Source organism: Pongo pygmaeus, chromosome 19 (genome assembly GCF_028885625.2).
Source record: "Pongo pygmaeus isolate AG05252 chromosome 19, NHGRI_mPonPyg2-v2.0_pri, whole genome shotgun sequence".
Lineage (NCBI taxonomy): Eukaryota > Metazoa > Chordata > Mammalia > Primates > Hominidae > Pongo > Pongo pygmaeus.
The window spans coordinates 69,996,932-70,014,738 of record NC_072392.2 but is presented as its reverse complement, the minus strand read 5'-3'; the positions used below and the strand labels follow the sequence as shown (position 1 = coordinate 70,014,738).

Sequence of the window (17,807 nt, the reverse complement as noted above, 5' to 3'; positions counted from 1 at the left end):
ATTCGCCTAGAGGCAGCAAACACAAATTGAGTCCCATGGCTATATTCCAAATGTGTAAATCAGAGAAATGTCTTTATGTAGAAGATATACACATACAAAGCTGAGGAAGCTAATTAAAGTTTTGAAATGGTAGCAAGAGAGGCAAGTTATGCCGCCCAGGAACTAGCGGTTACAGCAGCCACCCTGATGCCACCAAGGACGACAGAAACGTGCTCCACAGAGACTCCTCGACGGTAGGACAGGAAATGGGGGTGAAAAGGACTTGGGGTAACATGTCCTTGCCAAACAGGGAGCTTTTCTCATTTGTCTCCAAAAACAATATGAGATCTCATTTACTTTTTGGGACAGTTTAAAGCAGCAGTATTATCTTTAGAGTTACAACCAGATGTTTATAACAGGTAACAAGTTTATTTTTTTCTTTAAAATAAGTGCTGTAATCCCAGCACTATGGGAGGCCGAGGTGGGCAGATCACCTGAGGTCAGGAGTTCGAGACAAGCATGGCTAACGTGGTGAAACCCCGTCTCTACTAAAAATACAAAAATTAGCTGGGCATAGTAGTGGACTTGGCTCACTGCAACCTCCGCCTCCTGGGTTCAACCGATCCTCTCACCTCAGTGCAACCTCCGCCTCCCGGGCTCAACCGGTCCTCTCACCTCAGCCTACCAAGTAGCAGAGACTAAGGCGCCAGCCACCACACCCAGTTAATTTTTGTATTTTATGTACACATGGGGTTTTGCCATGTTGCCTAGGCCGGTTTCGAACTCCTGAGCTTAAGCAGTCCACCCACCTCGGCCTCCCAAAATGCTGCAATATGTGAGCCATCGTACCTGACTGTGGATACAGTCTTAAAATCTATTCTCAGATAGTCGTTAAATTGTTAATATTTTTATTAAAATCTCATTTTCCCTACTCTGAAAATAGCTTTGTTGTTTTTTCTGACTGTATAACATATATATATGTTATACAGTCTATATATATTATACAGTCTATATATATGTTATACAGTATATATATATATATATATATATATATATATATAAAGCCTGTGTGTGTGTGTGTGTGTGTGTGTGTGTGTGAAATGAAAATACAATTTTCATTTGTAATTTTATTTGAAATAATGAAAATACAATTTCAGGCTGGGTGTCGTGGCTCACTCCTGTAATGCCAGCACTTTGGGAGGCCGAGGCAGGCGGATCACTTGAGGTCAGGAGTTTGAGACCAGCCTGGCCAACATGGAGAAACCCTGTCTCTACTAAAACTACCAAAAATTAGCCAGGCATGGTGGTAGGCACCTGTAATCCCAGCTACTCAGGAGGCTGAGACAGGAGAATTGCTTGAACCCAGGAGACAGAGGCTGCAGTGAGCCGAGATCACACTAGTGCACTCCAGCCTAGGCGACAGAGTGAGACTCTGTCTCAAAAAAAAAAAAAAAAAAGATTTCATTATTTATGTTTTCTTTTCACCTTATCATTGACCTAGATCCCCTCTATCAGAAGGAATGGTATACATATGAGAGAGAAAGAATCAGAGGCAGTGAGGAGAAAGGGAACAATGAAAGTTACAGGAAATATCTGCCAGAACGCAGTTGGAGAAGCTAGGGATGGTATTTTCTCATTGAATGAGATCTTTTTTATTCTTTTCAGGTATCCAAGAAAGTTCTTCCCCCAGCCCGGTAAGTATTTGATTCATGAGAATATTCCCACAAAGCACTTGAAAATTTCCCTTCCCGCTCCAGTTCATAGGAGAACCATAGGGAGACAGGTTCATTTTGATAACTCCAGAAGTCAGCTGGATCAGTTTGTTTTGGGCCCAAGGCTGAGCCAGCCTGTTGTGGAAGGGAGACGAAAGCACAGTTCATCCATCAGCATTTTACTTAGGATCTATACCTTTGAGTTGTTTGGTAGCATAAGTAGGGAGGAGATCTGAACCAGGCAGCTAGCCAAACAAGTTCTGTCCAGTGCCCCTTCAAGGCTAGAAGCTATGTTGGCTATTTCAGCAATATTAGGCCCTTTCAATTCTGGGGTTAGACGAAGCCTGGTAAGCATCTCCAAATGTGCATTCTCTTCATTCATTCACTATTTCTTGAGTGCCTAACCATGTGCCAGTCATTATGCTAGGCACCGAGGATACAGTGGAAGACAGGATGGCCACATCTGTGCCACATATAGCTTACATTTGTACTGACCTCTTTGCTTTTCCTCCCAGCTCTCCATCAAGAAATGCCCTATCTGCAAAGCAGATGATATTTGTGATCACATCTTGGAGCAACAGCAGATGCAGCCCCTTTGTTTGAATTGTCCAATTTGTGACAAGATCTTCCCAGCTACAGAGAAGCAGATCTTTGAAGACCACGTGTTCTGCCACTCTCTATGAGTGTCCCAACCTCTTGGATGTATACAGAGATTTTATAGAATAGAACCTATAGCTTCTACCATGAGTTATATGAGTCAAGATCCTGCCTAACCTGAAATTATTAGGGATTTACTCAGACCTGCTGCCACTAACAGTGGAGTTATGTCACTGATCTGAAGGTCACTGTTAAGGGCTTCTGCTGCCATCCTTGTGGGTTGCTACCTTTAAGTCACATAGCTCTAGCTGTATCATCCTCTCACCTGTCATTCTTCCGAGGGTCTCAGTACAAGGGCCCTGGGATGGAGCCAACCTGGGTATTCACAACAGGCCTGACTTGATACTAAGTGATTAGTTTTCCAAGTTGTCCCACTGCCATTCAAAGTCAGCCCTTGAGTGTATTTGTTCTCAGTCCTAACCCTGGGGCCAGAGATTGGTCCGAGGTTGAGAATTCCTTCCCCCTCATCCTCGGTGTTGCTTTCTCCAAATGATTGCTTTAGACTAGCCAAAAATGCCGTGGCAAGGAGCTCAGAAATCCAATTTGGATACCAAAGGTTTCTCATGTTAATTTCTCAGCCCCCAAAGAAGCATCTTACTCCTGAACCTTAGACAGGAAGTATTGTTTCAGTCACAGAAAGCTTTTCTGGGTACCTCTGGTTAGCACTTTCTACTCTCTGATATTTCCTATGTACATAGCTTTTATTGTTGTAAATCCTTTCTTAATGGTTAAATAGGGATTGTTAGCAACTATGGATTTGCAGTTTTCTGAGTAGGTGAGTTTTGAATATGGATAAATCAGAATAATGAGACAACTTGTTAATCTCTTTAATACTAAAAATAAATTACTCTTCTATTTCAGGGACTTAGGTAATTTAAAATAAACCTTCAATTTATGGTCTTCTATTTTGAAGCTCATGGGAAAATTGTGATCAAAAGGACTATGGGAAGGGCAGACCCCACCAATGATTTCTCTTCACCTGTCTTAAGTATTAAACAAAAAAGAGTGTCCTGGTAGTTATCCTGAGGTGGGGAAGGAGGTGATGAAACATTAGTTTGTGAAATCCGAGGCCCTGGCCTTTTTTTTTTTTTTTTTTTTTGAAACAGAGTCTCGCTCTGTCACCCAGGCTGGTGTGCAGTGGCACAGTTTGGCTCACTACAGCCTCCGCCTCCCAGGTTCAAGCGATTCTCATGCCTTAGCCTCCCAAGTAGCTGGGATTACAGGTGTGTGCCACGATGCCCAGCTAATTTTTGTATTTTTAGTAGAGACAGGGTTTCACTATGTTGGCCAGGCTGGTCTCGAACTCCTGGCCTCACGTGATCCGTCCACTTCAGCCCTCCAAAGTGCTGGGATTACAAGCGTGAGCCGCTGTGCCCGGCCCGAGGCCCTGACTTCTTGCTGTAACTTTCAATGCATTTTTTTAAAAGGAGCAGTGTGGATTTTGACACCCTTTGTGAACTAAGTTCAATGCCCTCTATCCAAATTTGCCTAATTGAACTATAAGAAAGTAATAATTCCATTTTCTCTCCTCTCAGGGACTGAACAAATGGAAATAACTCCCAGGCAGTATCAGCTGGTCACTACAGAGACTTCTACAAAAACTTTTGAATGATGTGAAACACGATGTCATGAATAAGGGTTGAGCCAACTATAGCTCTGCATTCCTACTGGACTTTCCCTAATGTGGTTGGGAGTTATGCCCTAGACTAACTGTATTGTCCTAGTCACAGCTCCTTGCTTTGATTTCATCCTTGATAAAATGAAGATGAAACTTACACTACTTCTCCAAGCCTTTTGCTGCCTTAAGAATAAGACCTGAGATTAACACTAACCCTAGAATAGAAATGTAATAGGGAGATGGTAATAAAGGAGTTTTTCTGGCACATACCCTCCCTACAGAATTTCTGTTGCTCCCCAGATAGTTCCAGTGAAGAATTGCAGTTTCATTTATTTTGTACTAGTCAGCTCTTAATTAAGCACATGAATGGAGAGGAACAGTGGTGCACATAATCCAAATCAGTGAATACCATTTTCTGGTGAATTACCCACCCCTTTGCCCCTGCTACCCCGAGGGTTACCATGATTGTCAACAGCAGCAGGAGCCCTTCCACAGGGCTTGGTAAAAAAAAACAGTAGAGGTGTTAATGACCCTTTTTGCTGGGTGTAAAACAAAGCATCTTTAACCACTGTTCATTATCCCCAGCTGCTCTTACCAAGGCTTTGAAGGGGGAAATTATGCTCCAGGCAGCCACTAGTAGTAAACAATAATTCTTTTTTTTTGAGACAGAGTTTCACTCTGTCACCCAGGCTAGTGCAGTAGGCGCTCACTGCAAGCTCCGCCTCCTGGGTTCACACCATTCTCCTGCCTCAGCCTCCCGAATAGCTGGGACTACAGGCGCCCACCACCGCTCCCGGCTAATTTTTTGTATTTTTAGTAGAGACGGGGTTTCACCGTGTTAGTCAGGATGGTCTCAATCTCCTGACCTCGTGATCCACCCGCCTCGGCCTCCCAAAGTGCTGGGATTACAGGCTTGAGCCACTGCACCCAGCCAACAATAGTTCTCATATAACCCACTGCCCACCCTGGCCTTCCTCCATCCTCCTTGCACCCACACGTTATATAGCTGTAAAATACCTGCAAAAAATAGGAAGTTATGGGAGCAAATAGTATATATTTGAGTTGAATTTTTGAATCTTTGTACTTGTTATGGCAACAGGTTTTCCTTCCTAATTTCTTTTCTCTTGGTCTAATATTAAAAATGTTTTTGCATTACCTTAGCATGCTTACTGGATGGGCAGTGAAGGGAGAAGAAAGTCACCCTGGCATATGTGAGTGTGAAAGAAAGCTAACTTAAAAAAAGGCCGGGCATGGTGGCTCACGCCTGTAATCCCCGTACTTTGTGAGGCCGAGGCGGGTGGATCACGAGGTCAGGAGTTCAAGACCAGCCTGGCCAACATGGTGAAACCCCATCTCTACTAAAAATACAAAAAATTAGCCAGGTGTGGCGGCAAGCACCTGTAATCCCAGCTACTCGGGAGGCTGAGGCAGAGAATTGCTTGAACCCGGGAGGCGGAGGTCGCAGTGAGCTAAGATCGCACCACTACACTCCAACCTGAGCAACAAAGCGAGACTCTGTCTCAAAAAAAAAAAAAAAAAAAAAAAAAGGAGAGTTGGCAAGATATTTGGTAAACCTAGGCCTTAACACCTATAGCTTCAGCTCTTTTCCCTGGTCTTCCTAAAAATTGGGATGAAATGTGACTGCCTTGATGTTCAAATATCATTCTCCTGTGATTTGATTTTCTACGGTGGCAGTGGCTTACACCGAGGTAAGCATACTCTAACCTGGTCTCCTAGGAACAAATGTGGATGAAATGTGGATGCAGTCCATTACCTGGGAAAAAAGCAAAATGGACTCTACATAGAGACGAGATCCAAAGAGATATTCATCTGATTGCCCTGAGTTAACCAACAATAGGCCATAAGCTCAGTGAAGTTACACTGGCCCCAGTGCTTTCTTTAGCTGCTCTCATATAAATATTAAAAAGTCTTAGTTGGGCGCGTTGCTCACGCCTGTAATCCCAGCACTTTGGGAGGCCGAGGTGGGTGGATCACGAGGTCAGGAGATCGAGATCATCCTGGCTAACATGGTGAAACCCCATCTCTACTAAAAATGCAAAAAATTAGCAGGGCTTGGTGGCAGGCACCTGTAGTCCCAGCTACTCGGGAGGCTGAGGCAGGAGAATGGCGTGAGCCCGGGAGGCGGAGCTTGCAGTGAGCCAAGATCACACCACTGCACTCCAGCCTGGGAGACAGAGTGAGACTGTCTCCAAAAAAAAAAAAAAAAAAAAAGTCTTGGCCGAGTGCAGTGGCTCATGCCCGTAATCCCAGCACTTTGGGAGGCTGAGGCAGGTGTATCACGAGATCAGGAGTTCGAGACCAGCCTGGCCAACGTGGTGAAACCCCATCTCTACTAAAAATTCAAAAACTAGCCGGGCATGGTGGTGGGCTCCTGTAATCCCATCTGCTCGGGAGGCTGAGACAGGAGAATCGCTTGAACCCAGGAGGTGGAGGTTACAGTGAGCGGAGATCGCACCACTGCACTCCAGCATGGGTGACAGAGCAAGACTCCATCTCAAAAAAAAAAAAAAAGTTTTTAGGGCCAGGCATGGTGGCTCACATCTGTAATCCCACCACTTTAGGAGGCCGAGGTGGGCAGATCACCTGAGGTCAGGAGTTCAAGACCAGCCTGGCCAACATGTTGAAACCCCATCTCTACTAAAAATATGAAAAATTAGCCAGGAGTGGTGGCTCATGCCTGTAATCCCAACTCTTTGGGAGGCCGAGGCGGGTGGATCATAAGTTCAGGAGTTTAAGTCCAGCCTGGCCAATATGGTGAAATCCTGTCTCTACTAAAAAAAAAAAATACAAAAAGTAGCCAGGCGTGGTGGTGGGTGCCTGTAGTCTGGGCTACTCAGGAGGCTGAGGCAGGAGGATCACTTGAACCCAGGAGGCAGAGTTTGCAGTGAGCCAAGATCATGCCACTGCAATCCAGCCTGGGCGACAGAGCAAGACTGTCTCAAAAAAAAAAAAAACACACACACACACAAAATTAGCTGGGTGTGGTGGGGCATGCTTGTAATCCCAGGTACTTGGGAGGCTGAGGTTGAGGGTGCAGTGAGCTGAGATCGCGTCACAGTACTCCAGTCTGGATGATAAAGTGAGACTCCATCTCAAAAAAAAAAAAAAGTCTTTAGGCCAGTGTAATGGCTCACACCTATAATACCCCATGCTGGTATTGTTTGAGGCCAGGAGTTGGAGACCAGCCGGTCAACATAGCAAGACCTCGTCTCTCCAAAATAAATAAATAAATAAATAAGCTAGGTGTGGTGGCATGCACCTGTAGCCTCAGCTACAGGGGAGGCTGAGGCAAGAGATCCCTTGAGCCCAGGAGGTTGAGGCTGCAGTGAGCCATGATTGCACCATTGCACTCCAGCTTGGGCCACAGAGTTGAGACCCTATCTCTAAAAAAAAATTAAAGTAATAAAATATCATTACATTCTTGTACCGATTTATAGTTTAGAATGTATTTCACATATTCCCTGTGTGCCTCTCATAATCCTCCAAGACAAGGCAGCTATTAACTCATTTTTATGGATGAATAAGCTGAAACATGCAGAAATAACTTGCTAAAGGTGGAAACAACCCAAATGTCTATCAGCTGATGAATGGATAAATAAAATATGGTGTATCCATACAATGGGATATTATTTGTCAATAAACAGGAAGTAGTCATGTATGTTGCAATATGGATGAGCCTTGAAATTATGCCAGGTGAAAAAAGCCAGTCACAAAAGACCACATTATTGTATGATTCCATTTATTTGAAATGTCCAGAATAGGCAAATTTGTAGTAACAAAATAGATTGGTTTCCTAGGGCTGGGGGTTGGGGGGAAATGGAGAGTGACTGCCAATAGGTATGGAGTTTCTTTTGGGAGGATAAAGAAAATGTTCTAAACTTCATTGTGGAGATGGTTACACGACCAAATATACTAAAAACCATCAAGTTACATACTGTTTTTTTTGAAACAAAGTCTCACTCTGTTACCCAGACTAGAGCGCTGTGGTGTGATCTGGGCTCACTGCAACCTCCACCTCCCGGGTTCAAGTGATTCTTCTGCCTCAGCCTCCCGAGTAGCTGGGATTATAGGCGTGTGCCACCACAACCAGCTAGTTTTTGTATTATAGTAGAGATGGGTTTCACCATGTTGGCCAGGCTGGTCTCAAACTCCTGACATAGAGTGATCCCCCCTGCCTCAGCCTCCCAAAATGCTGGGATTACAGTCCTGAGCCACCACACCCGGCTGAGTTATATACTTTAAGTGGATGCATCTTATGCATTGTGAATTGGATCTCAAATTATCATTTGAGACATGAAGGATGTCTCAAATACAAACACAGAGCAAGTTAAACACTGTTGAACTTGGATAGATTACGCTAATATCAGTACAATCACTGCCACAACTATGCTGTGTTCTCCCCCTATCTTGGACTCGAGGCAGCAGCTTCAGTGCAATAGAATCAAGATTAATAGGGTCAAGGGAATTAGTGATAGCCCACCATTTGACCAACAGCATTAGTGGTCTCTGTTTGGTAATATCTATTCTGTGGAGATGGATGTACCCAATAAAGTTGGGGGACAGAGTCACTGGCCCGCAAATCTCAGGTAATCACATTAAGAGATCCAGCCTGCTCTGCCTAATGTTATTACTTTCTCCCTGTGGAAAGGAGAAATATGACGCTCCAGGGGACTACATTCATTGTTTGCTCAGTCAATCAACATTTGTTGAGCACCCACAGTGTGCAGAGCTAGTATCAGACCAGGATTTAAAAAGTAAAAAGTTCTTCCCCTGAGGGATCTACAAGATTAATGAAGACTCTGCCCTCAGGGAGCTCGGAAACTGCTGGGGGAAAAAGTCTTCGGTTTCAGGGCTCTCCCAGTCAGATGGGGAAAGGAGAAAACCACCCAGAAAAGCAACGTAAAGATACTCACAGCACTACACTGACCAACTGAGCTAACCGGCAGCTCTAAGGACTCTTAAAAGATAAGGGAAGTCATCCTGCAAATTAAGGACTTGGCAGCTGTGGGACCTCAGTGTTAATTAAAGGTGTTTTGAAAGCCCAAGTTAAGGATGTTAGAGAAGTGTGCTTTGGAAGAGGCAGAGAGACAGAGATGGCAGACAGACACGGGGAATGTATTCTGAGGTTCTCTGCAAAGGCAGAAGGAGAAGCAGTACCAGAATGCAAAGGACTTGTAAGCAAAAATACTAGAACATAAAAAGAAATCAGTTTCTGTCCTGAAAGACACCACAACCTAGTTGAGCCACATTAACAAGCTTATTTGCGCTAACAAGGGGTAGGGTAAGGGTGGGGAAGGAATGTGTTAGGAAGATATAGGAGTGGCTCAGAATCCCAGGTTGCAAGTCTCCCAGCACTGCACTCGGCCATATTTCTTAAACCGCATGTGAATCTATAATTATCTCAAAGAGCATGTTGAGATGAGGGAATTGCAACCATGTGTGAGGTGAGGGTATAGTGTTCTAGTGGGGCATAGTGAGAGACAAGGCTCCATCCCGAGGCTGTAGGGGACAGTCCATTCTTTCAGTGGTTGTTGGTGTCCCTTGACTTGTGGCATCACTCCAAAACCTGCTTCCATGGCCACAGTGCCTCCTCCCTATGCCGCCGCCTCTCCTCAGTGTGTGTGCTCTGTGTGCCCTCTTATAAGGACATATGTCATTGGATTTAGGGACCAGTTGGCTAATCCAGGATAAGTCTTTTCTTCAAGATGCTTATATCTTTTGTCATATAAGGCATTACTTGTTCACTATATAAAGGGTATGATAAGCCTGTGCAATGTGGCAAGACCCCTATCTACAAAAAAAGAAAAAGCCAGGCTTGGTGGCATGTGTGAACATCTCTTTTTGGGTGGGGGGGCACCATTCAACCCACTACAGAAAGGTAGGGGCAGATAAATGATTACTAGGATTCTGACCCAGCCAATCAAGATAGAACACACAGAAGAAACAGCAGCCTTCAGGGAGGGAAGTTCAAGTTTTAACTGAATTTGAGGGTCTTGTGGGGATATTCAGTAGGCAATGAGATAAATGTTTCAGCAAAGAGCTGGGTTGGAGCTGCAGGTTATTCCTGATGTGAGTGGCATAACTGAAACCAAGGGAGTGGATGAGCAAATCTGGAGAGAAAAGATAGGGCAGGCTGAGGACAGACCCTGAATAATGCTAACTTTAGGAGTCAGGCAGGGGACCAGAAGCCATCCCTGAAGGCAAGAAAAACCAGGAGAAAATGGGCAGCCTGAAAGCCAAGCAAGAAAATAGTTTCAGAAAATGAGTTCAATAGTGTCAAATACTAGTAGGGTAGGACTAGAAAGAAACCTTTGATTTTAGGAACTTAATGTTGACAGGCAGATAAGCTTTTTTCTCTCTTTAAAAAAATTTATTCTCATTAAAGAACACTTGAAATGCATGAAGTACAAAACTTAAGTATAGTTACATCAACCAAACACAATTATTAGCATTTCCATCCATTTTTTAAAACATTGTTTTGAGTCAGGGTCTCGCTCTGTCACCCAGGCTAGAGTGCAGTGACGCGATACTTCACTGCAACCTTCACTTCCTGGGCTCAAGTGATCCTCCCACCTCAGCCTTGGAGTAGCAGGGACTGCAGGCATATACCACCACGACCCAGTACATCTAGTTGTTTCTGTATATAGGTGAGCTTGTGAGTTTTTTTGGGTTTTGAGACGGTGTCTCACTCTATCTCACCCAGGCAGGAGTGGTGTGATCATGGCTCACTGCAGCCTCAACCTCCTGGGCTCAAGCAGTCCTCCTCCCTCAGCCTCCTGAGTAGCTGGGACTGCAGGCACATGCCACGACACCTGGCTAATTTTTAAAAAAATTTTTTTGTAGAGACAGGGTCTTGCTATGTGGCCCAAGCTGGGCTTGAACTGGCCTCAAGTGATCCTCCTGCCTTGGCTTCCCATAGTGCTGGAATTACAAGTGTGAGCCACCATGCCTGGCCTAGGTGAGTGTTCTCTCTCTCTGTTTTTTTTTTTTTTTTTTTTTTAAACACAAACAGAACTAGCTGAGCCTTCAAGGAAAGAAAAAAGACTATGTGTGCATGTGTGCGTGCATGCCCGTGAATGCCTGCCTTGATTTCCAACACAGGCATCCTCCTTTAAATCCTCCCTGAGCTGGAGACTGACTTGTGGGCCCTGGGAGAGTGTGTGGGAGTGTGGAGAGTGACCTCCGGACCTGGGTACTTTCCAGCCCCTCCTCCCATGGAAGCTGCTGCACCGATTTGGCCTGTGCAAACACCAGGCACTTTTCGCTGGGTCAATATTTCACATCCGTTGTCAGGGTCTAATCCATCTTCAACATCTGTTCCCTGGGATGTTGTGCTCTGCTCTGCCACCTATGACCCCTCATGGTCTTTGTCCCCAGAAGAGGATCTCTACAAGGTCCCCAGGGCTTTCTCCAGCTTGCGGCTGCTCGGTTCTTCTCTTTTTCTCCTCTTTAAACCCTCTCACCTTTGCCTGAGCCAATAATCTCCCTCAAATTACAGAGAGAAGCCCCCTCTGTCTGGAAGCCTCCCCTGGCTCCAGAACACAGAGGGACATGGTAGCTGCTGTTGTGTAGAATTCAGCAAACCTCACCTGCCAGTGGGTCCAGAACATGTTCTGACGCAGTGTCCTGCTTGCCACTTTGTACTTCCTGACTGCTGCTTCCTGTTGTGAGCCTGCTGGAGCCCTGGGGACACACATTTACTTGAATAACATCTCAAAATAGACTAGGAAGACAAAATGTACTAAAAGGGGCCGGGCACAGTGGCTCATGCCTGTAATCCTAGCACTTTGGGAGGCTGAGGCAGGCGGATCGCCTGAGCTCAGGAGTTCAAGACCAGCCTGGGCAACAGGGTGAAACCCCATCTCTACTAAAATACAAAAAATTAGCCAGGCGAGGTGGCGGGCACCTGTAGTCCCAGCTACTCAAGAGGCTGAGGCAGAATTGCTTGAACCAGGAGGTGGAGTTTACAGCGAGCCGAGATCACCCCAAGGCACTCCAGCCTGGGCGACAGAGCAAGACTCCATCTCCAAAACAAACAAACAAACAAGAACCCAAAATATACTACAAGGTGTAACTAGAAATTGTTTTCAAGATTGATGCTTTTGCACCATTGATTAGATGAGGCAACCAAGTGCATTTATTTTGATGCATGCCTGTCTTATTCCTCTGATCAGCTCCCAAGAACAGGGACAGACTGAGTGTGGTGGGTCATGCCTGTAATCCCAGCAGTTTGGGAGGCCGAGGCGGGCAGATCACCTGAGGTCAAGAGATCGAGACCAGCCTGACCAACATGGTGAAATCCCATTTCTACTAAAAATACAAAAATTAGCTGGGCATGGTCGTGGGTGCCTGTAATCCCAGCTACTTGGGAGGCTGAGGCGTGAGAATCACTTGAACCCGGGAAGAGGAGGTTACAGTGAACCGAGATTGCACCACTGCACTCCAGCCTGGGCTACAGAGCAAGACTCATCTAAAAAAAAAAAAAGGAAGAAGAAGAACAGGGACAGATTTCTGTTCATTCTCCTCAGTGCAAATCTCTGGCCCTAGCTTTCCTCATCATTATTCAAACCCAACATATATTCGGCATTTACTATAAGTAAGTGCTGTTATTAAACCCATTTATAGATGAGGAAGCCAAGGCTTAGCAAGGATAAAGACTTGAAGGCCGCACAGCTGCAGGAGGCCAGGCTGGACCAGGGTTTATGTTGTTAACACTAAATTGTTTGGAGAAACAGCAAACCCAGCTGTGGGGGAATGGGAGGGGTGGGTGTGGAGCCTGAGACTAACTTCCTCCCACCCAGCCATTCTGTCCTCTCTGCAATAAAATTCATAGTCCAGGAAATTCCCTGCAAGTGACAATGACTCTTAAACTTTCCTGAAGATAAGAATTGCTGGGCCAGAGCCTCCCTCACTGCTTGCCATCCCTTCAGCTGATGGTCAGTAACTCTTTCTTTGCCAGTAACCTGCCTGGCCTTCCAGTTTACCAGAGAGGCCCTGGTGACGAACCAGGCCCACCTCCCATCTTGCGGAACCCATCCCTGCCGCCTCACCCAACCCCACCCTCCTTCCCTCTTTCACTCTGGGAGTTTTTGCAGTTCATCTGCTCAGCCAAAGAGAAGCAACTGCTAATGTTAAGCCGAAATTTGGGTCGGGCCAGGAGGCACCTTTAAAATAAAAAATTTACTCGGGTACAGGAAACGGCTATAAATGATCTTGGAAATGCAGGCACTCCATCTCCTGGTTACACACTCCAGGCAATGCCCAACAGAGCATCTGAAGGGGCCTTGTTTATCAACTGTCATGGAGTCAGGAAGCCAAACAGACCTGCCTGTTACCAAGGTGTCTCCTGCAGGCCCCTGCCTCTAGAAATGACCACCCCTGAGATGAAAACTTCTCTTGGGAAGAAACTGAGAAGGAGCTTTTACAATTTGCTCAGGGCTTCCCACTCTTTGTTGCTGGGACATTCTTTCTGTAGCCAGCTTCAGTCCCTGTTAACACATAGTGAACAACAGGATTATTTTTGTTGTGTTCCACATCTGCCATATATAATCTTTTATTTTTTTCTCAGTTAACTTTGTTTTCTTTTTTCTTTTTTTTTTTTTTTCTGCTGACTACCTACTTATCTGTCATAACTTTGTTTTTATTGTGGTAAGAACACAACGTGAGATCTAGCTTCTTCTTTTTTTTTTTTTCATTTTAAACAAGAAGTTTATTTAAACAACAAGACGCTTGACTTGAAGGGAAAACTATCTAGGATTCTTTTTTGTTTTAGAGTAATTTGTCCCTACTTAAAGACAGATTGCCCTACATGTAACAGCTACGTACAAAAAAGTTATAAAATTGTCCTTGGTTTTACAATGATAAATGAAAAACATTAAAATTCTCCAATTGAACAAGGTATGCAAGGATTTTTATGTTGTTGTTGTTTTCTTTTTTTGTTGTTGTTAAAACAGTGAGAGCAAAATAACTTACTGGAATATAAAGATAAGAGCTGAATGAGCACGCCACTAATGGAGAAAGGGGGTATTTTCACAGAATCAGTATTTTTCCCCATCCTGTCTCCAGTTGATGTCAATCAAAACATACCATTGGCTGTTTAGTTAAAAAAAAAATGCAATATGCTTGTGCACATATACCAGTTACTTTATGTACAATAAAGGAACGGGGAAGGGGGAAATGAAAGAATAGAGAAAACTATACGGTAGTAGTCAGGATGTGGTGGAACCAAATTGCAGTTTTCTAATTGAGAACGTAATCTTGGTCTTTAAAGAAACGGAGTTCTGGAGTAAAGAAGCAGGTAGAAGCAGGTTCCCTTTTCAGTAGACACCTCCCGTCTGCTGTTGGAACACATCAATTGTATCTTCATCCTCCATTTCCAACTGTGCAGGTGTGTCTGTTTCATTGATTGGTTGCCCGTCGAATCGGAATCTGATCTGCCTCACTGACAATCCCTGTCGTTCACAATAGGCTTTCATTAGTTTACTAAGTGGTGTATGCCTCTTAATCTTAAACTGCACCACAGAACCATCCTGCCCCACCACCTTCAAATTAATATGATCGTTGTTCTCAGTCTTGACTCCTTCCTTGGGCTTTTTGTCGGCCATGGCAAGCGCCAGAGTCTCCTCAGCTGCTGCTTCACAAAAGAGGTACCAGGTCCGCACCAAATGAGCACACAAGCAGCACCAGGAGCGGCAGAAGGCGGCGAGATCTGGCTTCTTAACAAAATTTTAAGTGTAACATCTCCTTTTAATTTGGATAAAATAGTAGGTATTGGGCCGGGTGCGGTGGCTGATGCCTATAATCCCAGCACTTTGGGAGGCCGAGACGGGTGGATCACCTGTGGTCAAGAGCTCGAGACCAGTCTGGCCAACCTGGTGAAACGCCGTCTCTACTAAAAATACAAAATTAGCCGGGTGTGGTGGCGCGCACCTGTAATTCCAGCTACTCGGGAGGCTGAGGCAGGAGAATCACTTGAACCCAGGAGGCGGAGGTTGCAGTGAGCCAAGATCGCACCACTCACTGCACTCCAGCCTGGGCAACAAGAGCAAAACTCCATCTCAAAAAAAAAAAAAAAAAAGTAGGCTGGGCGCGGTGGCTCATGCCTGTAATCCCAGCACTTTGGGAGGCCAAGGCGGGTGGATCACGAGGTCAGGAGATCGAGGCCATCCTGGCTAACACGATGAAACCCCATCTCTACTAAAAATACAAAAATTAGCCAGGCGTGGTGGCAGGCGCCTGTAGTCCCAGCTACTCGGGAGGCTGAGGCAGGAGAATGGCATGAACCCGGGAGGCGGAGCTTGCAGTAAGCCAAGATCGTGCCACTGCACTCCAGCCTGGGCGACAGAGCCAGACTCCGTCTCAAAAAAAAAAAAGTAGGCATTGAGTGCTTATATGGTAAGCACTGTGTTAAGCACTTCATATTTGATTATTCTAACGCCCACAACAAAACATTAATCGTTAATATGTGATAATTAACAAAGGTATTAATAAACCCATTTCACAGATGGGTCACGGAGAGAGGCTGAGTAAATCACGCATGGTCATACAGAGTTGGGATTTTTTTTTTTTTTTTTTTTTTTGAGACAGAGTCCTGCTTTGTTGCCCAGGCTGGAGTGCAATGGCAAGATCTCAGCTCACTGCAGCCTCTACTTTCTGGGCTAAAGCAATCTTCCCACCTCAGCCTCCTGAGTGGCTGAGACTACAGGTGTGCACCACCATGGCCAGTGAATTTTTGTGTTTTTTGGTTGTTGTTTTTTGAGACACAGTCGGGGTTTCACCATGTTGGTCAGGCTGGTCTCACCCAGCTCAGCCTCCCAAAATGCTGGGATTACAGACGTAAGCCACCGCACCCCGCCAGATTTTTTGTATTTTTTGTAGAGATGGGGTTTCACCTTGTTGCCCAGGCTGGTCTCGAACTCCTGGGCTCAAGCGATCTGCCAGCCTTAGCCTCCCAAAGTGCTGGGATTACAGGTGTGAGCCACCATGCCCTGCCTACAGAGTTGGGATTTGAATTCAGGCAGTCCAACTTCAGAGCTCTTGCACTTAATTACAGATGCTCTGTGTCTCTTTCCAGTTCTCCTTTCTCCAAATGGGATCATTCTACCTCCATAAACCTGTCTTTATGACTTCCCTTTGAGTCAGGAAACCTAGTGCTGATGCCAAAGACCCTGAATAGATTTTTATTAGGGACCAGAGCCATGGAACATTCCCTTTCCATCACTTAATTCAATCTCTGATGATGTCCACACCAGTCATTCCCCCTGCACAGCCATCTTGCTCATATCCTTCTCAACAAAGTGGCTCCTAACCCTATCTGGAGGACTGGATAGCCATTCTGGCAGAAAAACAGGGAAAAAGGAACCCCTGTTTGCAAAGCAGCTGTATTTGCTAAGTAAGACACTTTGACAGGCTGAGCATGGCCTGTAATCCCAGCACTTTGGGAGGCCAAGGTGGGCAGATCACTTGAGGTCAGGAGTTCGAGGCCAGCCTGGCCAACATGGTGAAACCCCAGCTCTATTAAAAATACAATAATCGCTGGGTGTGGTGGCAAGTGCTTGTAATCTCAGCTACTCAGGAAGCTGAGGCAGGAGAATTGCTTGAACCTGGGAGGCTGAGGTTGCAGTGAGCCGAGATCACACCACTGCACTCCAGCCTGGGCAACAGAGTGAGACGCCATTTCTTAAAAAAAGAAAAAAAAAGACACTGACAAAATGCCTTTTAAGGAAATGATATTCGGGGAGATATGCTGTCAGTAGTTTCGATAGGAACTCAGCATTGAGTTCCTACTGAGGAAACAGCAGAGAACATCTGTGAATATCTGTGGTTGGGTTCTCCTTCATGTTCCACCTCTTTCGCATACCTCACACACCCCTGCATCCCTCCTGCCCATCCTCTATTCCATTTGTCCTGTCATTTTTGACCCTGAGTTTTGACAGCCCCAAACCTTGTCCCTCCATAAAGTAGACAGGCTAGTAGGTCATCATGGTGAAGAGCCCAGACTCTGGAACTAGATTGTCTGGTGGCAACTTTAGACAAGTCACTCAACCGCTCTTGGCTTTGGTTTCCCCATTTGTAAAATGACATTGACAATTATAGTCCCTGCTTCAGCTAGATGAGTTAAAATGGGTAGAGCATTTACAGCAGCGCCTGACACACGCTGATTGTAAGCATTCAATACGTGTTCTTCCCTGCCACCTGATTAATAGCTTTGTGAAATTGGGCAGGTCACTCTGAAAGAGGGTATAATTATGATGTAGTGATTAAGAGCACTAGGTTTGACATCAGATGCCCTTGAATCTTGACTTTTTTTTTTCTGGAGACAGGCTCTCATTCTGTCACCTAGGCTGGAGTACAGTGGTGCAATCTCGACTCCCTGCAGCCTCAATCTCCCGGGCTTAAGTGATCCTCCCACCTCAGCCTCCTGAGTAGCCAGGACTACAGGCATACATACATGACACTTGGTTCTGTTCTTGTCTCCTGTCCATTCCAGCCCCGAGCCAGCAGTCCCAGGAGACAGCCTCTTCCTATCCAGTATCTCCCCCATGTAGGAGCTTAAGTAAACGAAATACCACCATCCCTCTCCCATCTTACCTTGAGATTAGGAAAGACTGTGGTTGAGGGCAGCCTGTGTTACTAAATGTTATCTTCGCGGGCTTGGCTCCAGAGCCCTCAGCAGGAAGAGGGTCTGGACCTGCAGCCTCAGACTCAGTGCTGGGACTTACAATGAACAGAGTCCTGAGCCCTCTGGTGGGGAGTCTTGGGTTCCATTCTGCTTGCTCCTTGCAGGGCCTTTCCAAGAAGTCAAGGGCCCTTGACACTTT

General features: G+C 45.5%; 2 protein-coding genes across 4 annotated transcripts in view; one reads left to right on the top strand and one right to left on the bottom strand.

The window, feature by feature from the left end:
• The window catches only part of CALCOCO2 (calcium binding and coiled-coil domain 2), a 34,475-nt gene extending 30,242 nt beyond the window's left edge, over nt 1-4,233 (top strand). The window contains exons 12-14 of one of the 3 annotated variants that reach the window (XR_008495244.2): nt 1,645-1,673; nt 2,207-3,123; nt 3,884-4,233. Coding sequence is in view for 2 of the 3 variants with exons in the window: in XM_054460010.2 (XP_054315985.1) it covers nt 1,645-1,673; nt 2,207-2,374 (197 nt within the window). In the remaining variant the exon portion in view is untranslated. Of the gene's footprint in view, nt 1-1,644; nt 1,674-2,206 lie in introns of all 3 variants that reach the window. The other 2 variants (XM_054460010.2, XM_054460008.2) reach the window with 2 other exon arrangements.
• Nucleotides 4,234-13,660: 9,427 nt separating this feature from the next.
• LOC129018361 (small ubiquitin-related modifier 2-like) lies at nt 13,661-14,695 on the bottom strand. Its single transcript, XM_054460007.2, has one exon. It carries the CDS (start codon nt 14,589-14,591, stop codon nt 14,304-14,306), a length of 288 nt encoding a protein of 95 aa, XP_054315982.1. The 5' UTR covers nt 14,592-14,695; the 3' UTR covers nt 13,661-14,303.
• Between the last annotated feature and the right edge of the window lie 3,112 nt (nt 14,696-17,807).

Bases quoted from the DNA above. Each gene is read 5' to 3' on its own strand.
- LOC129018361 (XM_054460007.2), bottom strand. From the start codon at position 14,591: ATGGCCGACAAAAAGCCCAAGGAAGGAGTCAAGACTGAGAACAACGAT.